Source organism: Moschus berezovskii, chromosome 21, assembly GCF_049115385.1.
Source record: "Moschus berezovskii isolate FMDL1 chromosome 21, NW_MosBer_1.0, whole genome shotgun sequence".
NCBI lineage: Eukaryota > Metazoa > Chordata > Mammalia > Artiodactyla > Moschidae > Moschus > Moschus berezovskii.
The window spans coordinates 53,726,799-53,745,323 of record NC_142480.1 but is presented as its reverse complement, the minus strand read 5'-3'; the positions used below and the strand labels follow the sequence as shown (position 1 = coordinate 53,745,323).

At 44.0% G+C, this 18,525-nt stretch overlaps 1 protein-coding gene across 7 annotated transcripts in view; it reads left to right on the top strand.

Moving 5' to 3' along the window:
- AKAP13 (A-kinase anchoring protein 13) overlaps positions 1 to 18,525 on the top strand; it is a 315,522-nt gene that overhangs the window by 71,598 nt on the left and 225,399 nt on the right. For all 7 annotated transcript variants that reach the window (XM_055417745.2, XM_088829675.1, XM_088829674.1 and 4 more), the window contains one exon: positions 17,396 to 17,439. In XM_055417745.2, the coding sequence (XP_055273720.2) occupies positions 17,407 to 17,439 (33 nt within the window). In that variant the 5' untranslated portion in view covers positions 17,396 to 17,406. Of the gene's footprint in view, positions 1 to 17,395; positions 17,440 to 18,525 lie in introns of those variants that run through there.

The following is an 18,525-nucleotide window of genomic DNA, read 5'->3' as shown; positions in this document are numbered from 1 at the left end:
AGAGAGAACGGGGGAGGAAGCAGTATTTTTCTTTTAAAATGCCCTTGGTTGAATTTCAAAAGTGGATTTCAGATGCCAGGAAGCAGCTTGTAAGGAGAGGATGAGGTCAGTTGGTATAATTGGAGCTAGTTGATAATCCCTTTACTCCGTTCTCTGAACATTTAGTGTTTCTATTTCTGTAGAAACACACGAGCTAGAAAATGACTAGGTCTCTCCATAGATATGTCGTGTGTCAAACTGGAGAGGGAGGAGTGCGGACGAGGGAGATGAGGGTCAGAGCCCAGAGTCAGCCCTTCAGCCTTATCCTTGCTGAGCCTGTAGTAGGTCCTGGGGCCATTGGGTTCTGTTTACAAGCCTCTGAACATTATTTTAGAAATGCCATCTACAGTTTGTACCAACACTTGGGCAGGGGAACAGAGGGAAAGAAAGAGGAACCAGGAATATATTTTTAAAACTCTGAAAAAAAAAATTTGACCTATGAGCTTCTACCTCAAGGGGCAGGGGCTGAGACCGCTGGCTTGCGGTTTTCACCATCTTACTTCCTGCTCTGCCACAGAGTCAGCTGTTCCTGGCCCAAGTTTGCTGGTTGAAATCACCCTTTTCATTTTATTCAAGTCACTCAGAGGGAGAGGCGGCACCAACTGAGGTTTTAACTCTAATCTTCCAAACAGGTGGTTAGGCGAGCGGCTTCCATGTCTCAGAGATTCTGCTGTTGCTGCAAGTAAGGAGTCAGGGTTCTGCTTTGCAGTGGCCTTCACCTTGCATGGCTTTCTTGGTGGTTGTCCGGAGTCAGGTGTGCTGGCTGGGTTCGTGCCTGTGAAGGACAGTGTATATAGAGAGAGCACCTGCTCTGTCACCGCTGTACCGAAGCACTGCCCACGTTTGACCCTCAGCGCCCTCCCCCCGGGGGCCCTCTTATTCTTGTCAGATCAGTCCTTGCATTCATCAGGGGGCGGGGGTGTTTAAGGTGTCACCTTTTCTTTCTGCCCCCCCGGGGTCTTTGCAGCCCTGGCTGTTGAGTCTTTCGGAGCAGAGTCCTTGGCTGTCTTCTCACCGCGACTGATCCAGCGCCGAGCCGGCTGTTGCTGCAGTGGGGTGGGCCCCTGGGGGCCTGTGTAATTTGTGCGGAGAGTCAGAAAGTCAAAGATCTCAGCGCTCTCAGGCGACTGTTGATAGTTTATAGTTTGGACTGTTTATTTGTTGTTCTGTCCGCAGTCCCTTGTCTAGAATACACACATTCTTGTTAGATTGAACTATTTTCTCTCGGTGTCTTTCCCATACCTTCTGTCTGGCATTCGTCACATCTGGCCTTGTCATCCCTTCCACATCAGATTGGCTTCTGGATAGGCTGGGCCCTTGAAGACACCTGTGCAGGGACCTGCTCACCCACCCCCACCTCACGCCCACGTAACAAAACCTGCAAAGCCACAGTTTTACTTCGGAGACAGTACGTCAGGCAGTCTTTTGCTCTTTTTCCTCTACATTAATTTACCTTTTGATTGTGAAGATTTTCAGGAAAAGCAGCCAAGTGAAACATTGATGATGATTAGATTATTAGCACTTGGGTCATTCTGTGATAATATTGATTGTTTGAAACACACACACACATATATAGTATTCTGAAATGTAAAGGAAAGGGTACTGTGTAGTAGAACTTGACTTTCTCTAGCTGTTCTTTTGTACATTCTAAATAAGTATTTGAAGTTTCACAGTGCATAGCGGTACTGTCTTTTTGTACATTAGCTGCTGCTGCTAAGTCACTTCAGTCGTGTCCGACTCTGTGCAACCCCATAGACGGCAGCCCACCAGGCTCCCCCGTCCCTGGGATTCTCCAGGCAAGAGTACTGGAGTGGGTTTGTACATTAACTAGAAGCAACAGTTCATTGTCATGCGTTCTGTTGTGCGCCACTTGCCTCTACACATAGCTAGAAATGCTAAATGTTTTAAAGCAACAATTTTCTTTTTTAACCTTGTTCAAGTGGGGAAATTAATTTTCCATTTCTTATTGTGTAAGTTAATAATATATGTGATCCTGTAAGAGTTTCCTTTTAAGAGAAATTCAGAAAACTCGAGATTCAGGGAATAATCTCGGAAGTTTCTCTTAGCCCTCTTATTTCTAATTCCAGAACGAGTGTAATATCACCTAAATTTAGCCGGGCAATTAACCTTTTAATAATTTGATGAAGAACTGCCTTTTGAATCATGAGCTTGTGTTTTCAGTGAACTGATCAAGTGAGGAGAATTTGCAGAGCGCGTTGTCGTTGATTTTCAATTCAGCTGCGATCTCCTCTTACCAATTCTTTACCTTTGTGTTGTCAGACACCTGTGTTTGTTTTGTGAAGCTGTGTGTCCACATTGAAAGTGGGTTGGCTTTATTAACATCGGAACAGAATTAGACACAACTCTTTTAAAGCACCATTTTCAAAATGCATGGGCACTTCCTCCTCTGCTGTGGACCCCGCGAGTGCAGTGTTACACTCGCCTTGAGCGTGACCTGGGGAGAGATCGCTGAGGGAGACCTTCCCATAGAGTGACAGGGCCGGGATTGTTATGTCAGAACACAGGTACGTGTTGGTCTTCAAGTAGCTGAATTCTTTGCTGAAACTGCTGATCAAGTTATCACAGGTTCTGCAGCATGTTACAGTTCCATATGGCTTCCAGATTGTTAGAAGTAGGGGTGATAATTTTCATGTGCTTTTAGTTGACTGGCCCTAGTTGTTTCCACCTAAACTAAGTTTATCAGTAAATTAAAAAAATTACTCTCTGCTCATTGTATGATATGAAAACAAAATGACTTCCCAGGGGATATTTTATGAATAGAAAAAAGTCTTCACTTAAGTTACTGGAGTGATTTAAAAAAAAAACAAAACCTACTAGTGGGCTGCTGAAAAGTATTGGAGTTTCTTTGACTGTAGAATTTTCATTTAATTATGTAATACACAAAGTTCTTTTACTTGAAGTCTTTATTGTTCAAAAACCTTCCCTCCCATTTTGAGATGGTTAAACAGACAAACAAACCTTGTTTTCAGATACCATTATTCTCAAATACCATTATTTGAAGACCTACTACTGGAGAATCACAATACTGAAGGCAGTTGTTTGTCCTCGACGTTTGAGAGCCATTTTCACAGATTAAAAACTAACGTTGGCGTCCTTAGCATCTGCTTCTGATACGCTCTTCTGCCTGCCCCTTGCGGGAATGGTCCAACAGTGCTTTTGTCAGGCAACGTGACCAAGAAGGTGGTCTGCGTGTCACTGTGAAATGATTTCTAACCAAGTAGCCACTCCAGGCCTTGGGATTTGTCCAGGTGAGGTCCTCCAGCTCAGTAATGTCTGCGTTTGTGTGTGTGCCCACTTGCCTAGAGTTAGTCTTTCCAAGTAGTTTATAACTGGTTCGGCCCATTGGATTGCTTGCTTTTTGGATGATACAGGTTGGGGAGGATGAAGGAAGTAGAAAGGCTTGAACTTGGCAGTCTCTTTACAGGATGTCTCTTTTAACCCCTGCTGAGGTTAATTTACATAAAACCCAGCTGTGTGTGTGTGTGCGCGAAAAGTTTTCTAAATTTAAAGTTTATTCTTATTACCATAGTGATAAGATTGTCAGCACTCCATGAATTTACAGTCTTGCTCTCCTCTATCTGGACGTCCTGGCAGCTCACAGTTCCGTTTCCTTTGGGTAACAGGATACAGCTGGTGGCTGAATTCTCACCTGTGGAATAGCCCTCTGGAGCTCTCTCCTCCGTGTAGGTCTCTGCAAAGCAGCAGAAACCATTTTTGCAGGAAACCACAGGCCTGTGTTAAACACCAAGGGAGAATTGAAATAACATGTGTGAGTGTTCCTCTTCCTGAAGGTACCAATCACCATGTGAGCGCTGCCTCGGTGTAGTGCAGAGCCGCCTTCTGCCCTCCCCTTGGCTTTGAGGTTCTTGTTTAGTTAGCGGATGCTCATTCCCCACTTCTCTGGTCTCTGTTACCTCTCCGGCCACCTGAACAAGTTGAACCAGGCTGCATTTCATAATGAGCTACTAGGTAAGCCTTCTGGGACTTTCAGATATTTTGGGGAAGATTGATTTTTGTTCTGACACGCTGTGGCCCCTTGGCCATCAAATGGTATGGGGAAGCTCATTCATTTCTGTCTCTGATGGTCATGTCAGTCAGGCGTCTCTTTAGTATTTACTGGGTGCTCAGTACTGTGCCAGATGGTGTCAGGAGCCGTGGTGGTGTGAGGAGGAGTGCTCCAGAGGGCATCTGCTTTGTGGCAGGCCAGCGTAAACAAGCCGAGGGGAAAAGGCAGGCACGGAATAAAGGGGGAAAATACCAGTGTGTGACTTACTGCTGACTGTGTGGATTAGCCTATCAGCAGTAATCAGCAGGGTGGAGGGCATTATCTTGAGCCAGAGGCTTGAGCACTGGGCTGAGGGTGGTGCATGCAGATGGTGTGTAGGAGCTGGAGGGCCGCTGTTGGGGGAGAGGCAAGCTCAGTAAGGCGGTGCAGATAGTGCTCCGAACAGTACTTGGAGAAGTCAGGGTGAGTCTCTGGGGAGCCTGGATGGCCTCTCAGAAGTCACTGGAGAGGAAGGGCATATTTAGTAGAGTGCTGTGTCTGTTGGGGTTGCCATTTCTCTCATCAGTACCCTTCATGTAGAATTAGGGGTCAGCATGGCAATTAGGATGGTCCAAGAGAAGTGCTCCTTGAACGTGATGTGAGATCAATGCTGAGAGGGCTAAAGACGTAACTCGTGCCAGGCAGTAACAATGGGAAGGTAATTTATTGAGTATTTTCTCATTGCTTAGTATCGTATAAACATTTCATATACATCTTTTATTCTTAGGTTTCCCCATTTTACACATGAGACTAAAGCTTGGCAGTTAAATAGCTTGTTAGAGGCAGTGCAGCCAGAAGTGCAAGAGTTACACAGCTCAAATCCAACTCTGTGTCCTCTGAATTGTATTGCCTTTCTCATTTTTATTCTTGCAGTATTCTAGTTGTTTTTGTTGTTCGGTTGCCACGTCAGGTCCAACTCTCTGCAACTCCATGGACTGCAGCATGCCAGGCTCCCCTGTCCCTCACCATCTCGTGGAGTTTGCCCAAGTTCATGTCCTTTGAATCCGTGATGCCATCCAACCATCACATCCTCTGTCGCCCCCTTCTCCTCCTGTCTTCAGTCTTTCCCAGCATCAGGGTCTTTTTCATTGAGTCAGCTGTTTGCATCATTTGGACAAAAGTATACAGTATTCTAGGAGGGGCTGCTGAAGAATCCTTAAATGCTAGAAGGTTGTCTTCCCAATCTAGATGGGCACTTTTCAGCCATCTGTTCCTTTAATATCTTTATTATTCATCCAAGTGGCTTATAGAAGGATGGGGGAAAATAAATATGATGCTGAATTTTTTGCAGAGGAAATGTGCCGAGCTTATTAACCTCCCCTTGGCACCTGCCCATCCCAGGTGGCCCGTGTGTGTGTATGTGTGGATGCAGCATCTGGGCCTCATCCCTCGGGTTCAGGGCTCCCCCTTTAGAAAAACTAACATGGGTTAAATGTGCTACCCAAACTGTGATCACTTCCTGTTTTTAGGCTTTTCTCTCCATTTCTTGGTAGCTCACTTATAAAGAACCTGCCAGCCAATGCAGGAGACTCGGGAGATCCCTGAATCGGGAAGATCCCCTGGAGAAGGGAATGGCAGCCCACTCCAGTGTTCTTGCCTGGAAAATTCCATGGACAGAGGAGCCTGAGGGGCTACAGCGCATGAGGTTGCAAAGAGTTGGACAGAACTGAGCATGCACGCAGTGCTCCTTTTTATGAGGCCCGGCAGATCTTAGCATCATTGCCTGGAACTTCCTAAAGAGAAGAGGCTGGTGCCCCCAGAGAACCTTCTAAGAGGTAAGAGATGGCTTACCACTGTGTAGGCAGAGAGGAAGCTGCAGAATGAAAGCAGCATTTTAGGAAGGTTGAGTCAGAGGCGCACATGGAGCATGGAGAGATTTTCTCAAGGTGATAAGGCCCTGGCACTCAGGTCTACAAGCAGAGGCAGGTAGACTGGCGGTATTTCCTGCCTGGGGAAGGAGGTGATGTGGGCTGCTTCTGGGACCCCTTCTAATTATAGAGTTCATGGCTCCCAGGGTTTGGCTCGGTTTTTGGGTGAGGATCCCAGGGACCCTGGACATTGATTGGAAAACCAGTCTTTGCCTGCTGCACCTCGGGGAAGTCACTGTGGGGTTCTAGCGTGGCCTTCCTGGTTGTAACCCACAGCAGATACTTGACTCTGAGGGTTTGAATTTAGGCTACAGGAGATTACCTTCCAGTGGTACTTTTTATGAGTCTTTGAACCTGAGTTGTGAATGATCAGACATTTGAGCTGAGCTTTAAAAAAACAGAAGACAAAGCAAAACCAAGAAAATGATGGTAATAAAAAAGCAGAGATTGTTGATGCCCATGTCATCCTGCGGCCATCATTTCTTTGGGCTAGCACTGTGTCACAGCGGTCTGTGTGTTCCGTCTTTCTTCCTCGGCAACTTGGAGGCATGTGGATTTGCACAGGTGTCTCTGCTGACTTCTTCCCTCACCTCCTGCTTGCTGTTCTCATTCTTCTGCATAGTTGTTAAGAACTAACTGCACTGTCTTATCTTTGGCTGTGCTGTTTTTGTTTTCTTTCTTTTCTGTACTACTCATCTCCTGCTGTGTCTACTTCCCTGGCATTGGCCTTCTACAGTAAGCTATGTCTGGGCTCCACCTTCTAGAGGGTTTATAGCTCCTTCCTGATCCTTGTAAAATTTTTATTGCACTTATCATAATGTACTATAAATTAAGTATTTAAATATATGTGTCACTTGTGATACTGGCAGGGGCCATGTGTTATTTCCCTGTCATGGATCGCAGCCTTGTCGTGGCGAAGGGGCTTGTGTAACTCAGTGAAGCTTTTAGTCATGCTGTGCAGGGTCACCCAAGACAGACGGGTCGTAGTGAAGAGTTCTGACAAAACATGGTCCACTGGAGGAGATATTATTGGCCAGTCACCCCAGTATTCTTGCCCCATGGACTGTATGAAGAGGCAAAAAGATATGATACCGGAAGGTGAGCCCCCCAGGTTGGAAGGTGTCCAGTAGGCTACTCGGGAATTCCAGCTGAGTTATTTAAAACCCTAAAAGATGATGTTGTTAAAGTGCTGCACGCAGTACGCCAGCAAATTTGGAAAACTCAGCCATGACCACAGGACTGGAAAAGATCACTTTTCATTCCAATCTCAAAAGAAGGGCAATACCAAAGAATGTTCAAGGTACCATACAGTTGTGCTCATTTCACCTACTAGCAAGGTTATGTTCAGAATCCTTCAAGCTAGATTCCAGAAGTATGTGAACCGAGAACTTCCAGAGACTCAAGCTCGGTTTTGAAGAGGCAGAGGAACCAGAGATCAAATTGCCATCATTTGTTGGATCATGGAGAAAGCAAGGGAGTTCCAGAAAAACATCTATTTCTGCTTCATTGATTTCATTAAAGTCTTTGACTGTGTGGATCACAACAAACTGTGGAAAATTCTTAAAGAGATGAGAGTACCAGACCACCTTACCTGTCTACCTGAACATCCTGTATGCAGAAGAAGAAGCTCCAGTGGACTGGTTCACAATTAGGAAAGAGTACAATAAGGCTGTATATTGTCACCCTGCTTATTTAACTTCTGTGCAGAGTGCATCATGTGAAATACCGAGCTAGGTGAATCACAGACTGGACTCGAGATTGCCAGGAGAGATGTTAACATCCTCAGATACACAGATGATATCAGTCTAGTGGCAGAAAGTGAAGAGGGACTAAAGAGCCTCTTGATGAAGGTGAAAGAGGAGAGTGAAAAAGCTGGCTTAGAACTCAGCATTTAGAAAACGAAGATCATGGCATCTGGTCACATCACTTCATGGCAAATAGATGGGGAAACAGTGACAGACTTTATTTTCTTGGGCTCCAAAATCACTGTAGACAATGACTGCAGCCATGAAATTAAATGATGCTTGCTCCTGGGAAGGAAATCTATGACCAGCCTAGACAGTGTATTAAAAAGTAGAGACATCGTTTTACCAAAGTCCATATAGTCGAAGCTATGGTTTTTCCAGTAGCCATGTATGGATGTGACAGTTGGACCATAAAGAAAGCTGAGTACTGAAGAATTGATGCTTTTGAATTGTGCTGGAGAAGACTCTTGAGAGTCCCTTGGACAGCAGAGAGATCAAACCAGTCAATCCTAAAAGAAATTAGCCCTGCATAATAGCTCAGTTGGTAAAGAATTTGCCTGCAATGCAGGAGACCCCAGTTCGATTTCTGGGTCAGAAAGATCTGCTGCAGAAGGGATAGGCTACCCACTCCAGTATTCTTGGGCTTCCCTTGTGACTCAGTTGGTAAAGAATCCACCTGCATTGCGGGAGACCTGGGTTAGATCCCTGGGTTGGGAAGATCTCCTGGAGAAGCGAAAGGCTACCTACTCCAGTATTCTGACCTAAAGAATTCCATGGACTGTATAGTCCATAGGGGTTGCAAAGGGTCAGACACGACTGAGCAACTTTCACTTTATTCATTAAAAGGACTGATGCTGAAGCTCGAATACTTTGGCCACCTGATGCGAAGAGCCGACTCATTGGAAAAGACCCTGATCCTGGGAAAGATTGAAGGCAAAAGGAGAAGAGGGTGGCAGAGGATGAGATGGTTAGATAGTATCACTAACTCAATGGACATGAATTTGAACTAAACCTGGGAGATAGTTGAGGACAGAGGAGCCTGACATGCTGCAGTCCATGGAGTCAGAAAGATTTAGACACAACTTAGCAAATGAATGGCAACAAAGTTTTATTTGTCCCTAAAGCTCAGCATCTAGCTGTCTGTGGACCATTATTAAGTCTTTACCAGCCAGGCAGATACTATAAACATATATAAAGAAAATGAGGCCCCAATCACTAAAGACTATGGTGTGCTTATATGAATTTTAGAGCAAGTTCTAAGATAAGTGTAAGAAGATCAGAGTTTTAAAATTAAATTTAATTTCTTTAATTATTTTAATTAATTGATAAACTATTGTGGCAAAGTTCTGATTTGTTTGAGAATTACTTTGATTGTGTGTGTATGTTTGCCATAAATTCTGGGTCATTCTGCCTACTGGGTAATCAGCACTGATAAAGAATAAATCAAATAGTGAATGCGGCTGTTGGGTTTTTGTCTCAGTTTGCCGATCCTTCTGTTTTCCTGTGATTATTGCCCTCTGTTAGACTCTGTCCTGACAGCCTCTCCTTGGCACCCCTTCCCCTCCCACCCCTCTCCTGACTAGCTTCGGCTTTTCTCGGTGTGTAAGCGCTGTGTCGTGAGCGCGTGGGATATAGCAAGGCTCACTGTGCCTGAGAATCAGACACCTGATCGAGTCTCAACACTGTTGTTTCCAAAAGTGTGGGCTGTGATTTCAAAGGAAAACATCCCAAAGTTAGGTTTTTTGATTTGGACTCTGATGGTGGAAGTAGGCAGAGAGGGGCTGGGCAAGAATTGGCGTTATCTGAGAACACGCCAACAGATGCTCATGTGCCATGAGGTTTGAGCTTCACTTCTTAAAGCTCACTGCTCAGTTAATCAGTGAGTGCACCTTTAAAAAGAAGAGCTTGGACATTTACGAGGCTTCCATTGATTTCCTCAGTTCCTTATTCAGAAAATACACTTGATATGTGTAGTATTTTTGTTGTTGTTGTTGTTTTTAGAACTTGACTTCCTCATCAGGAAAAGCCTATCTACCCCTTGTACTGTGCTGCTTTTTCTGTTGTTCAGAATTCCTGGCTCCTACCCTCAGCCAGTGCATGACATGTTTATAGCCAGCAGCGCAGACTCCTTAGGAATGAAGGAAAGAGTCTTTTGAATCCTGTTGTTTTCCTTGAGGAAGACCTGAATGTTGACTGTTCTGCAAGAATCCAGAGTATGCGTTGTCATTTCCATGTTAACCCCCACCCAGATGTTTGTGGGTTTTGAAGGATTTATTGAAGGATTTATTCTAGCCCAGTCGTAGCCGGGTCCCTGGCCATGGAAATTCATCTGAAGCACACTTCTCCATGGAAATACCCTGCAGGTAGAAATACTCTATTTGTGCTTGGCTGCGTCCCAAACAGCTGTCCTTCCCTTAATGAGACTGGGGTGGTTGTGTTTAGGGGGGCAGTTTGCACATCTTTTTTGTGGATTTAGACGCTTCCCTGTTGTGAATGACAAAAACCATGCCGAGTTTGTCAGGCGTGGACAGCTGGTCCTTAGGAAAAGAGAGTTTTCACTATGATTGCCTGCGATGGGGTTGGGGGCACCTGTGCCTTGCCCGCCTCCCCTCCTTGAACAGTTCAGTTTAACAGGAGCACCTGGGAAAGGCTTCTTCAGTGTAAAGTGTGACCGTGACTGAAGAACAGTGAGTTTGGTTTGTGTTTACAGACATATGGGTGCAGACATTCTTGTTTTAATTGCTTTGCTTTTTATCAGCTCTAGGGACCTCTAGTAAAGCCAGTAGATTTATTCAGTTTGACATTGAGGGGGAAAAAACAGGTCTTTTTGCTCCTTTCTAGGTCTGTTGTAACAGGGGACTTATGCCTTTCCTGTATTGAGACATGCTTTTTTTTTTTTTAAAGATGGAAAATATCTTTGAGGCATATAAAACTGTTGAATGAGGACATAATGTTTCTTTGGATTATTGAGAGGTTTGTTTTTTTTTTTTTAGCTTTTGACCAGAAGTTGGCATTCTGTGATCCACTGGCTGAATCTAGCCTTCTGCCTCTTTTAGTAAATAAAGTTTTATTGGAACACAGCTCCACCCAGTCATACATATGGCAGCAGAAACCCTGTGACCTGCACAGCATGAAATATTTACTGTTTGACTTCTTACCAAAATGTTTGCTGACGCCTATTAAGGATTCCAATTTTTATTTAGGTGTGTATTTTTTTTTGGGGGGGGCGGACAACCTGGTAAGATTTTGCATTTGTTTGCTCAGGCACAGCAGTTGTTGGAAGTGCTTTCTGTCCTGTCCTTCCCGCAAGCTAGTCAAACAGGCTTAATGTGATCCTGTATAGTGACTGAGTTTCTGCACTGTCATTTTTCAGGTAGAGCAAGGTGCAAAACATTCCAGAACTTTTGCTACTATAAACTTTGTCAGTGCTGGTATATGCTGATGATGGTCTGTGCTTTGCACCCTGTGAGGAAAAGGATGATGCTAATTTATGTTAAAGTACAGGAAGGCATCTTTGCAGTAGTCTTTGCTTCTCTAATCAGCAGCACTCTGAGACTTTTTTCCCTCTTCCTCTCTTTTATATTTTTAATCGGAGGATAATTGCTTTTTATTGTGTTGATTTCTGCCATACATCACCATAAACCAGCCATAGGTAGCCATACATCCCCGCCCTCTTGAACCTCCCTCCCACCCCTCTAGATTGTCACAGAGCACCTGATTTGAGCTCCATCATCAAAATGGGAGAAAATAATTGCAAATGAAACAATTGACAAAAATCTCTGGAATATTATAAGCAGCTTATATAGCTCAACAGCAGAAAAACTAGTAGCCCAGTCAAAAAATGGGCAGAAGACCTAAACAGACCTTTCTCCAAATAGATGGCCAATAATACATGAAACTCCAATACTTTGGCCACCTCATGCGACGAGTTGACTCACTGGAAAAGAGTCTGATGCTGGGAGGGATTGGGGGTGGGAGGAGACGGGGACGACAGAGAATGAGATGGCTGGATGGCGTCACCGACTCTGTGGACATGAGTTTGAGTGAACTCTGGGAGTCGGTGTTGGACAGGGAGGCCTGGTGTGCTGTGGTTCATGGGGTCGCGGAGAGTCGGACACAACTGAGCGACTGAACTGAACTGAATACACGAAAAGATACTCAAGGTTGCTCATTATAGTTCAGTTGTTCACTCGTGTCTGACTCTTTGCGACCCCATGAACCACAGCACGCCAGGCCTCCCTGTCCATCACCAACTCCCAGAGTCCACCCAAACTCATGTCCATTGTGTCAGTGATGCCATCCAACCATCTCATCCTCTGTCATCCCCTTCTCCTCCTGCCCTCAATCTTTCCCAGCATCAGGGTCTTTTCCAATGAATCAGTTCTTTGCATCAAGTGTCCACAGTATTGGAGTTTCAGCTTCAGCATCAGTCCTTCCAATGAATATTCAGGACTGATTTCCTTTAGGATTAACTGGATGGATCTCCTTGCAGATCCAACCAGTTAATCTGGTTGGGGGCTTCCCTGGTGGCTCAGAGGATAAAGCGTCTGCCTGCAATGCGGGAGACCCAGGTTCCATCCCTGGGTTGGGAAGATCCCCTGGATAAGGAAATGGCAACCCACTCCAGTATTCTTGCCTGGAGAATCCCATGGAAGGAGAAGCCTGGTAGGCTGCAGTCCATGGGGTCGCAAAGAGTCGGACACGACTGGGCGACTTCACTTTCACTTTCTCCTTGCAGTTCAGGCAGCTCATTATTAGAGAAATGCAAGTCGAAATTACAATGAGGTATCACCTCACACCAGTCAGATAGCCCTTCACCAAAAAAAATCTGCAAATAATAAATGCTGGAGGGTTTGTAAAAAAGGGAACCCTTTTGCGCTGTTGGTGGGAATGTCAATTGGTTACAGCCATTATGGAGAACAGTGTAGAGATTCCTTAAAAAACTAGGAATAAAACTACCTGCCTGCAATGTGGGCAGTGCAGGAAACCTGGGTTCGATTCCTGGGTTGGGAAGATCCCCTGGAGGAGGGCACAGCAACCCCACTCCTGTATTCTTGCCTGGAAAATCCATGGACAGTGGAACCTGGGAGGCTGCAGCCCATTGGGTCATAAAGAGTTGGACACGACTGAGCACACACACAGTGAGAGGACATGGAAGCAACCCTGATGTCCACCCTGAGGCTTCTTGTGTGTGGGTGTTGAGGTAGGTGTGTAGACTTACATAATCGACACAGCTGCATTAAAATTGGGTGAGCCTGTTTTGACATAAAGTGAACATGTTCCATTTATGCAGCAGCAAACTGTTTGGTTTTTCTTGGAGCATTTTGAAATTAAACTCAAAATGTGGGAAGAATATATATACTTACTGCACTTGTTATTACTATTATTTCACACACACTGGAGTTTATGACTTCCCCAGAACTGTGACAGGTTACTATGGAGTGCAGAGTTGGTAGACATACCTAACATCATATCACCTAACATATCATAACACCTAAATCTTTTCATTTTGATAGTTCTTTTTCTTCATGGTCTCTTTCAAGTAGCGTGCAGCCTTTACTGGTCCACAGTGTCAGGCACATGTTGTACGTGTGAAGTCGACTAGTTTGTTTTCAGAGACAGAAGACATTTTAGGATTTTCTCTTAAAAATCCTTGATGAAATGATTGGGTAGACATGGTGCTTTTGTTTAATTTTCCTCTTGATAAAAAGTCTGTTGACAAAGCAAAGACTCCAGTGGTCTTCAGATCGGTCTTGTGGTATAGGTTGATTTTCAGGTGCATTTTCTCTGACTGAGAAGATTGCCTTCCTGTAATATGTAGACTCCTTTTTTTAGAATACAGTTCTCAAGTAAATTAAGTCTGTTTAAATGTGTGAAATAAGTTGATGCACTGTATATAGCAAATGTTTGATGATTTAGCATCAGAACTCTTCTCGATTTTAGGACAAGTTTGAGGGTCTTTCATCTATTAATTTGTATTACTTGCTTTCTTAATCTCTTCCACTGTGGGGATAAAAATCGCTTCAAGAGGCCTTCCCTCAGCCCCATATTTAAAACTGTATCCTGCTCGTTACCTGCTCCCTCTTCATTGATGCTTTCTTATAGCACTTACTATTGCTTTCTCTCTGTTAATCTTCAGATAAGCTCTGTTTGTCCTCTCAATGCCTTGAGCGGGGTGCCCAGCACACTGTAGATGCCCAGTGATGGTTGAATTAATGAAATTGAGGAGAGTCTGTACTGTCTGTAGAATGAGGGCTAGAGGTAGGCAAGATAGGTCGGTTGCTGACATCAGACTGAGTTTGAATTCTAGGTTCATCCACCTCTTATGTTGATATTAAATAATTTAATCATTGAAAGGAAACAACCCCTCCCCAACCAGTGAGATGGGGGAAAATGGGGAAAACAGTATTTTTTAAAAGGGGATTAAAAATGGTGTTGGAGGGACTTCCCTGGCGGTCCAGAGGTTAAGACTGCACCTTCCATCGTAGGGGTGGTGTGTGTTTGATCCTTGGTTGGGAGCTTAAATCCCACATGCTTGTGGCCAAAAAACCAAAGCATGAAACAGAAGAAAAATTGTAACAATTTCAATAAAAACTTTAAAATTGGTCCACATTTAAAATGATATTGGCTATAAAGCTCTATAAATGTTAGTCCTTGCTTTCCCCTGGTTTGCAGCATTGAAGAAGCCTAAAGGCAGTCTGAATTTAGCAATCTGATGCTTCTAGGGTCATTACCTTGATGACTTCTGACAGATTTATTCATCCAGCAGCCTGTGTTGCCAGCACAACAATGAACTGTCCCTCTGACCAGTGTGGTGGACAGACAGTTTGTCAGCCCTCTTTAATCCTCATATCAGAATAACTTGTATGAGTTCTGGCTCTGAAATAAGTTTAGGCGAGTCCACGATTCCAGACAGTTCAGAGGGCATTCCCACCTTTCGCCCAGATGCAGCGGGCGCCTCAGAGAAGTTTGTTTGTGTTCCCTGTACACACAGTTATTCTAGGTCTTCTGGCAAATCAAGAAACATCAGAAGGCTGGTAGGTCACTAGTTTGTCTCCATAGATTTCTCCAAACCTCACAAATCTGGTCACAAGGTGTTAATTCTTGTTTTGGTTTCCACTGATGTTTCTTTTGTTGGGATGGTCAGGAATACTTCTTAAGTCAGTTAAAGCAAATGGATTTGGTTCATGCATTTGTAGATTCTTTCAGTCTTTTGTCCCAGGCAAGTCTGAACAGGACCTAGAAAGCTGATTAAAAGACTAGTGAGCATGATGCTTAATTTTAAGTTAAATGGATATTTAATGAGTTGAGAAAGTACTCTGTCTTCAATCTTTCTTTTCTCTTGTTTTTTTTGTTTTTAATCATCCATGCTTGCTTTTTGAATCTGTTGGTTAGAAAAACAAAGGTTTTCTAAAAGAGTTGATTATTGCTCCATTTCTCAAGTTTGATTTTCAGTGTGGATTTTTGTAGGTGATTTTAGCACCTAAAGGTACAGAATCATTAAATGAAGGCTGGCAGGAAGGAAAGAGTGCCCTAAGCCGTGTGTGTGTGTGTGTGTATGTGTGTGTTGGACGCGTGTGTTATTGTGTGTGTGTGTGTGTTGGGCGGGTGGGGGTGTAGACTAGAGGACAGAGGACAAACAAGCCTCGTGTGTGTGTGTTTGGTGGGTCTGTTATTGTGTGTGTGGCGGGTCTGTTATTGTGTGTCTGTCGGTGGGATGGGGGTGTGGACTAGAGGGCGAACGGGCATGCAGGGGAAGTGGTCAGTCCTTGTGGGGCCACCTGGCTGTGGGCACGTCTTGCAAGTGAGTGAAACACATGGCTTGCCACTGGTTGGAGATGATTGTGTGTGGGAGTCTGGTTATAGATTTATCTTTTTCCCTAGAGGTGTGTGTTAACTGTTCTTGGGGTGAGCCTTTGATCCTCAGACACACAACCTGACTAAACTGGCTAATTTGTAAAAAAGTTTTAATACTGAGAGGATTCTGTTAAATGAGTTATGTGTGGTTGCTCAGGCATTGCTTTTTATTCTAAACTTTGGTCTTTGATTTCTAAGTTATGCTGTTGGCATTTCGATTGTTCGGTTTTTGTGAGCTGGTCTGGCATCTTGCCAAGTATAGGATTTTATCTTTTTCTTTTTGCACTTTGAATGCTGTTCCTGTACTTTTTTTTTTTTTTTTAATATTGCTAGATCGTAATTGATCAGGTCCCCTATTATGAACAAGACACTCAAAATCTATTAGAATGAAATTACTTGGGTCTTCTCTGATTCTTATGAAGATTGGATTAGCTTATTCTGAGATTTATTTATTTAACAAAAGATTTGCCTGTCTGAAGTAATTCTGGACTACGATAATTTTAGCTTAGATGAAATCCTGGTCAAATCACCAAGGTGAGCTTTTAAGAACATGCTGTTCTCAATATTCACAAATGTATTATATAATGCTGTAAGTCTTCTCTAAAGTTCTTCCTAAGATTTTTGTGAGAATTCATTTAGAGCAGGTAGTCAAGGCTATGGTTTTTCCAGTGGTCATGTATGGATGTGAGAGTTGGACTGTGAAGAAAGCTGATCGCCGAAGAATTGATGCTTTTGAACTGTGGTGTTGGAGAAGACGCTTGCGAGTCCCTTGGACTGCAAGGATATCCAACCAGTCCATCCTAAAGGAGATCAGTCCTGGGTGTTCATTGGAAGGACTGATGCTAAAACTGAAGCTCCAATACTTTGGCCACCTCATGCGAAGAGTTCAGTTCAGTCACTCAGTCGTGTCCGACTCTTTGCGACCCCATGAACTGCAGCATGCCAGGCTTCCCTGTCCATCACCAACTCCTGGAGTCCACTCAAACTCATGTCCATCGAGTCAGTGATGCCATCCAGCCACCTCATTCTCTCGTCCCCGTCTCCTCCCACCCCCAATCCCTCCCAGCATCAGACTCTTTTCCATTGAGTCAGCTCGTCACATGAGGTGGCCAAAGTATTGCAGTTTCAGCTTTAGCATCAGTCCTTCCAATGAACACCCAGGATTGATGTCCTTTAGAATGGACTGGTTGGATCTCCTTGCAGTCCAAGGGACTCTCAAGAGTCTTCTCCAGCACCACAGTTCAAAAGCATCAATTCTTCAGCCTCTGATGGTGGGGTCGCAAAGAGTCAGACAGGACTGAGCGACTGAACTGAACTGAATGACAGGGAATCCAGCCGCTGATTTTCAGGAGACCAACAGCTTCTAGTCGATGGAGGCCACCTATAGCCCCTGTCCTCTGACAGGAAGAGGGCTGTTTCGTGGTCTCCCCTGTGATAACTGGGGGAAGCATTTTATGGGTTTGGGGGATTATGTGAAAGTATACTTTGCGTGCGCACTGTTCTTTTTTTGGTAGCTGCTTTTAATATCCTGTTGGTTGGTTGTTGGAACATCTTCTGTGACTGCAAAGACTTTTGTCTTTGTTTTTCAATTAGAACATCTTTCTCCCCACTTGTAAAGATTGAATCTGGGGCACAAGGCATGCTACCAGTCCTTGAACTTCTGTTCCCAAATCTCTGAGGAAAGCTGGGTATCTGTAACCCCAGACTCCTGATTTTGCTCATGTAACCTTGCTTGACATCTAGGATTTTCCAGTGGGTTTTAAATTTTTGATGATAACTTTTATTTTTATTCTCATTTATTTTTCTCTTTTCTGTTCCAGTGTCCTGGGTCATGAAACTTAATCCACAGCAAGCTCCATTATATGTGAGTAAATCACCAGATTTCATTTTATCCTTACTTCTGCTGTTTAATTCTTGTAATAAACTCAAAAATGTTCTCCTGTGATTATCAAAGGAATGTTGAACCATCTACATATGAATATATTGACATAATGCACTTCAGAAATTGAATATGATTTACTGAATATTGAATGATGAATAATACATGATACTGAGCGGAGAAGAAATAACACCTGTCAGCCTTGTGTGGTAGACTGGCCGGGGCGATAAGATGCATGTATAAAGCAGTCGCATTGCCCTGCTAAATGATTCTGCAACTTCTTATTTTAACCCACAGTTCATTTCTGTAAAAGTAGTGTGTCGAGCTTCCTGCTGCTGTTGTGAGTTATTCTGTGCCACGACTAGGTGGCGCTCTGTCATTGGCGAAAGTGCTAGTTTCTTTTAAGAACCTGGGTGAAAACCATCATCGCCTTAGAAAGTGAGGAAATTATAAGATGAAATGGATAAATGAATGAATTGAGGCTGAAAAAAGTAAATTCGAGGTGTTTTTGTTTGTTTAAAAAACAAAGCTGTTGTAAGAGTGAGTTAGCCGAATCGAGGTGTGAAAAGTGCCTGGTTGGTGAGCAGCTGTCTAAGAGGTGTAGCTCGGCTTGTGAGGGGCCGGGGGAGCTTGCTGTTCGTGTGGTCTGGAGAGGTGAAAAAAGGTTTTTTGATGGCATAGAACTTCAGGCAGTCCTTCAGTCAGATCCTTAATCCTGAAGATCAAGGATCGTTTCATTGGCTGAAAAATGCTCAGAATTTGTTGAGGACACAGACCAGAAGGTGGGGGGGGTGGTGGCAATGAGCGTGGCGTTCGGTGAACAGGCAGAGTCTGGCCCTGCTGAGTCTGTGTTCCTGGTGATGCGAGTCAGATCTAAAGAGGTGGATGATGCTCAGTTGTGAAAGCACACAAAAGTGTGCAGAGTTTATTTCATGACCACTGAGGAGCTTTTAATGGTGTTCAAACTGGCTGTTCCTTTTTTGTGTTTATTTTTTAACCATGCTGTGTTAGTAAAAGTCATATACTTTCCTAGCATAGAGCAATCATATGATTACTCTTCATACAAAGCAA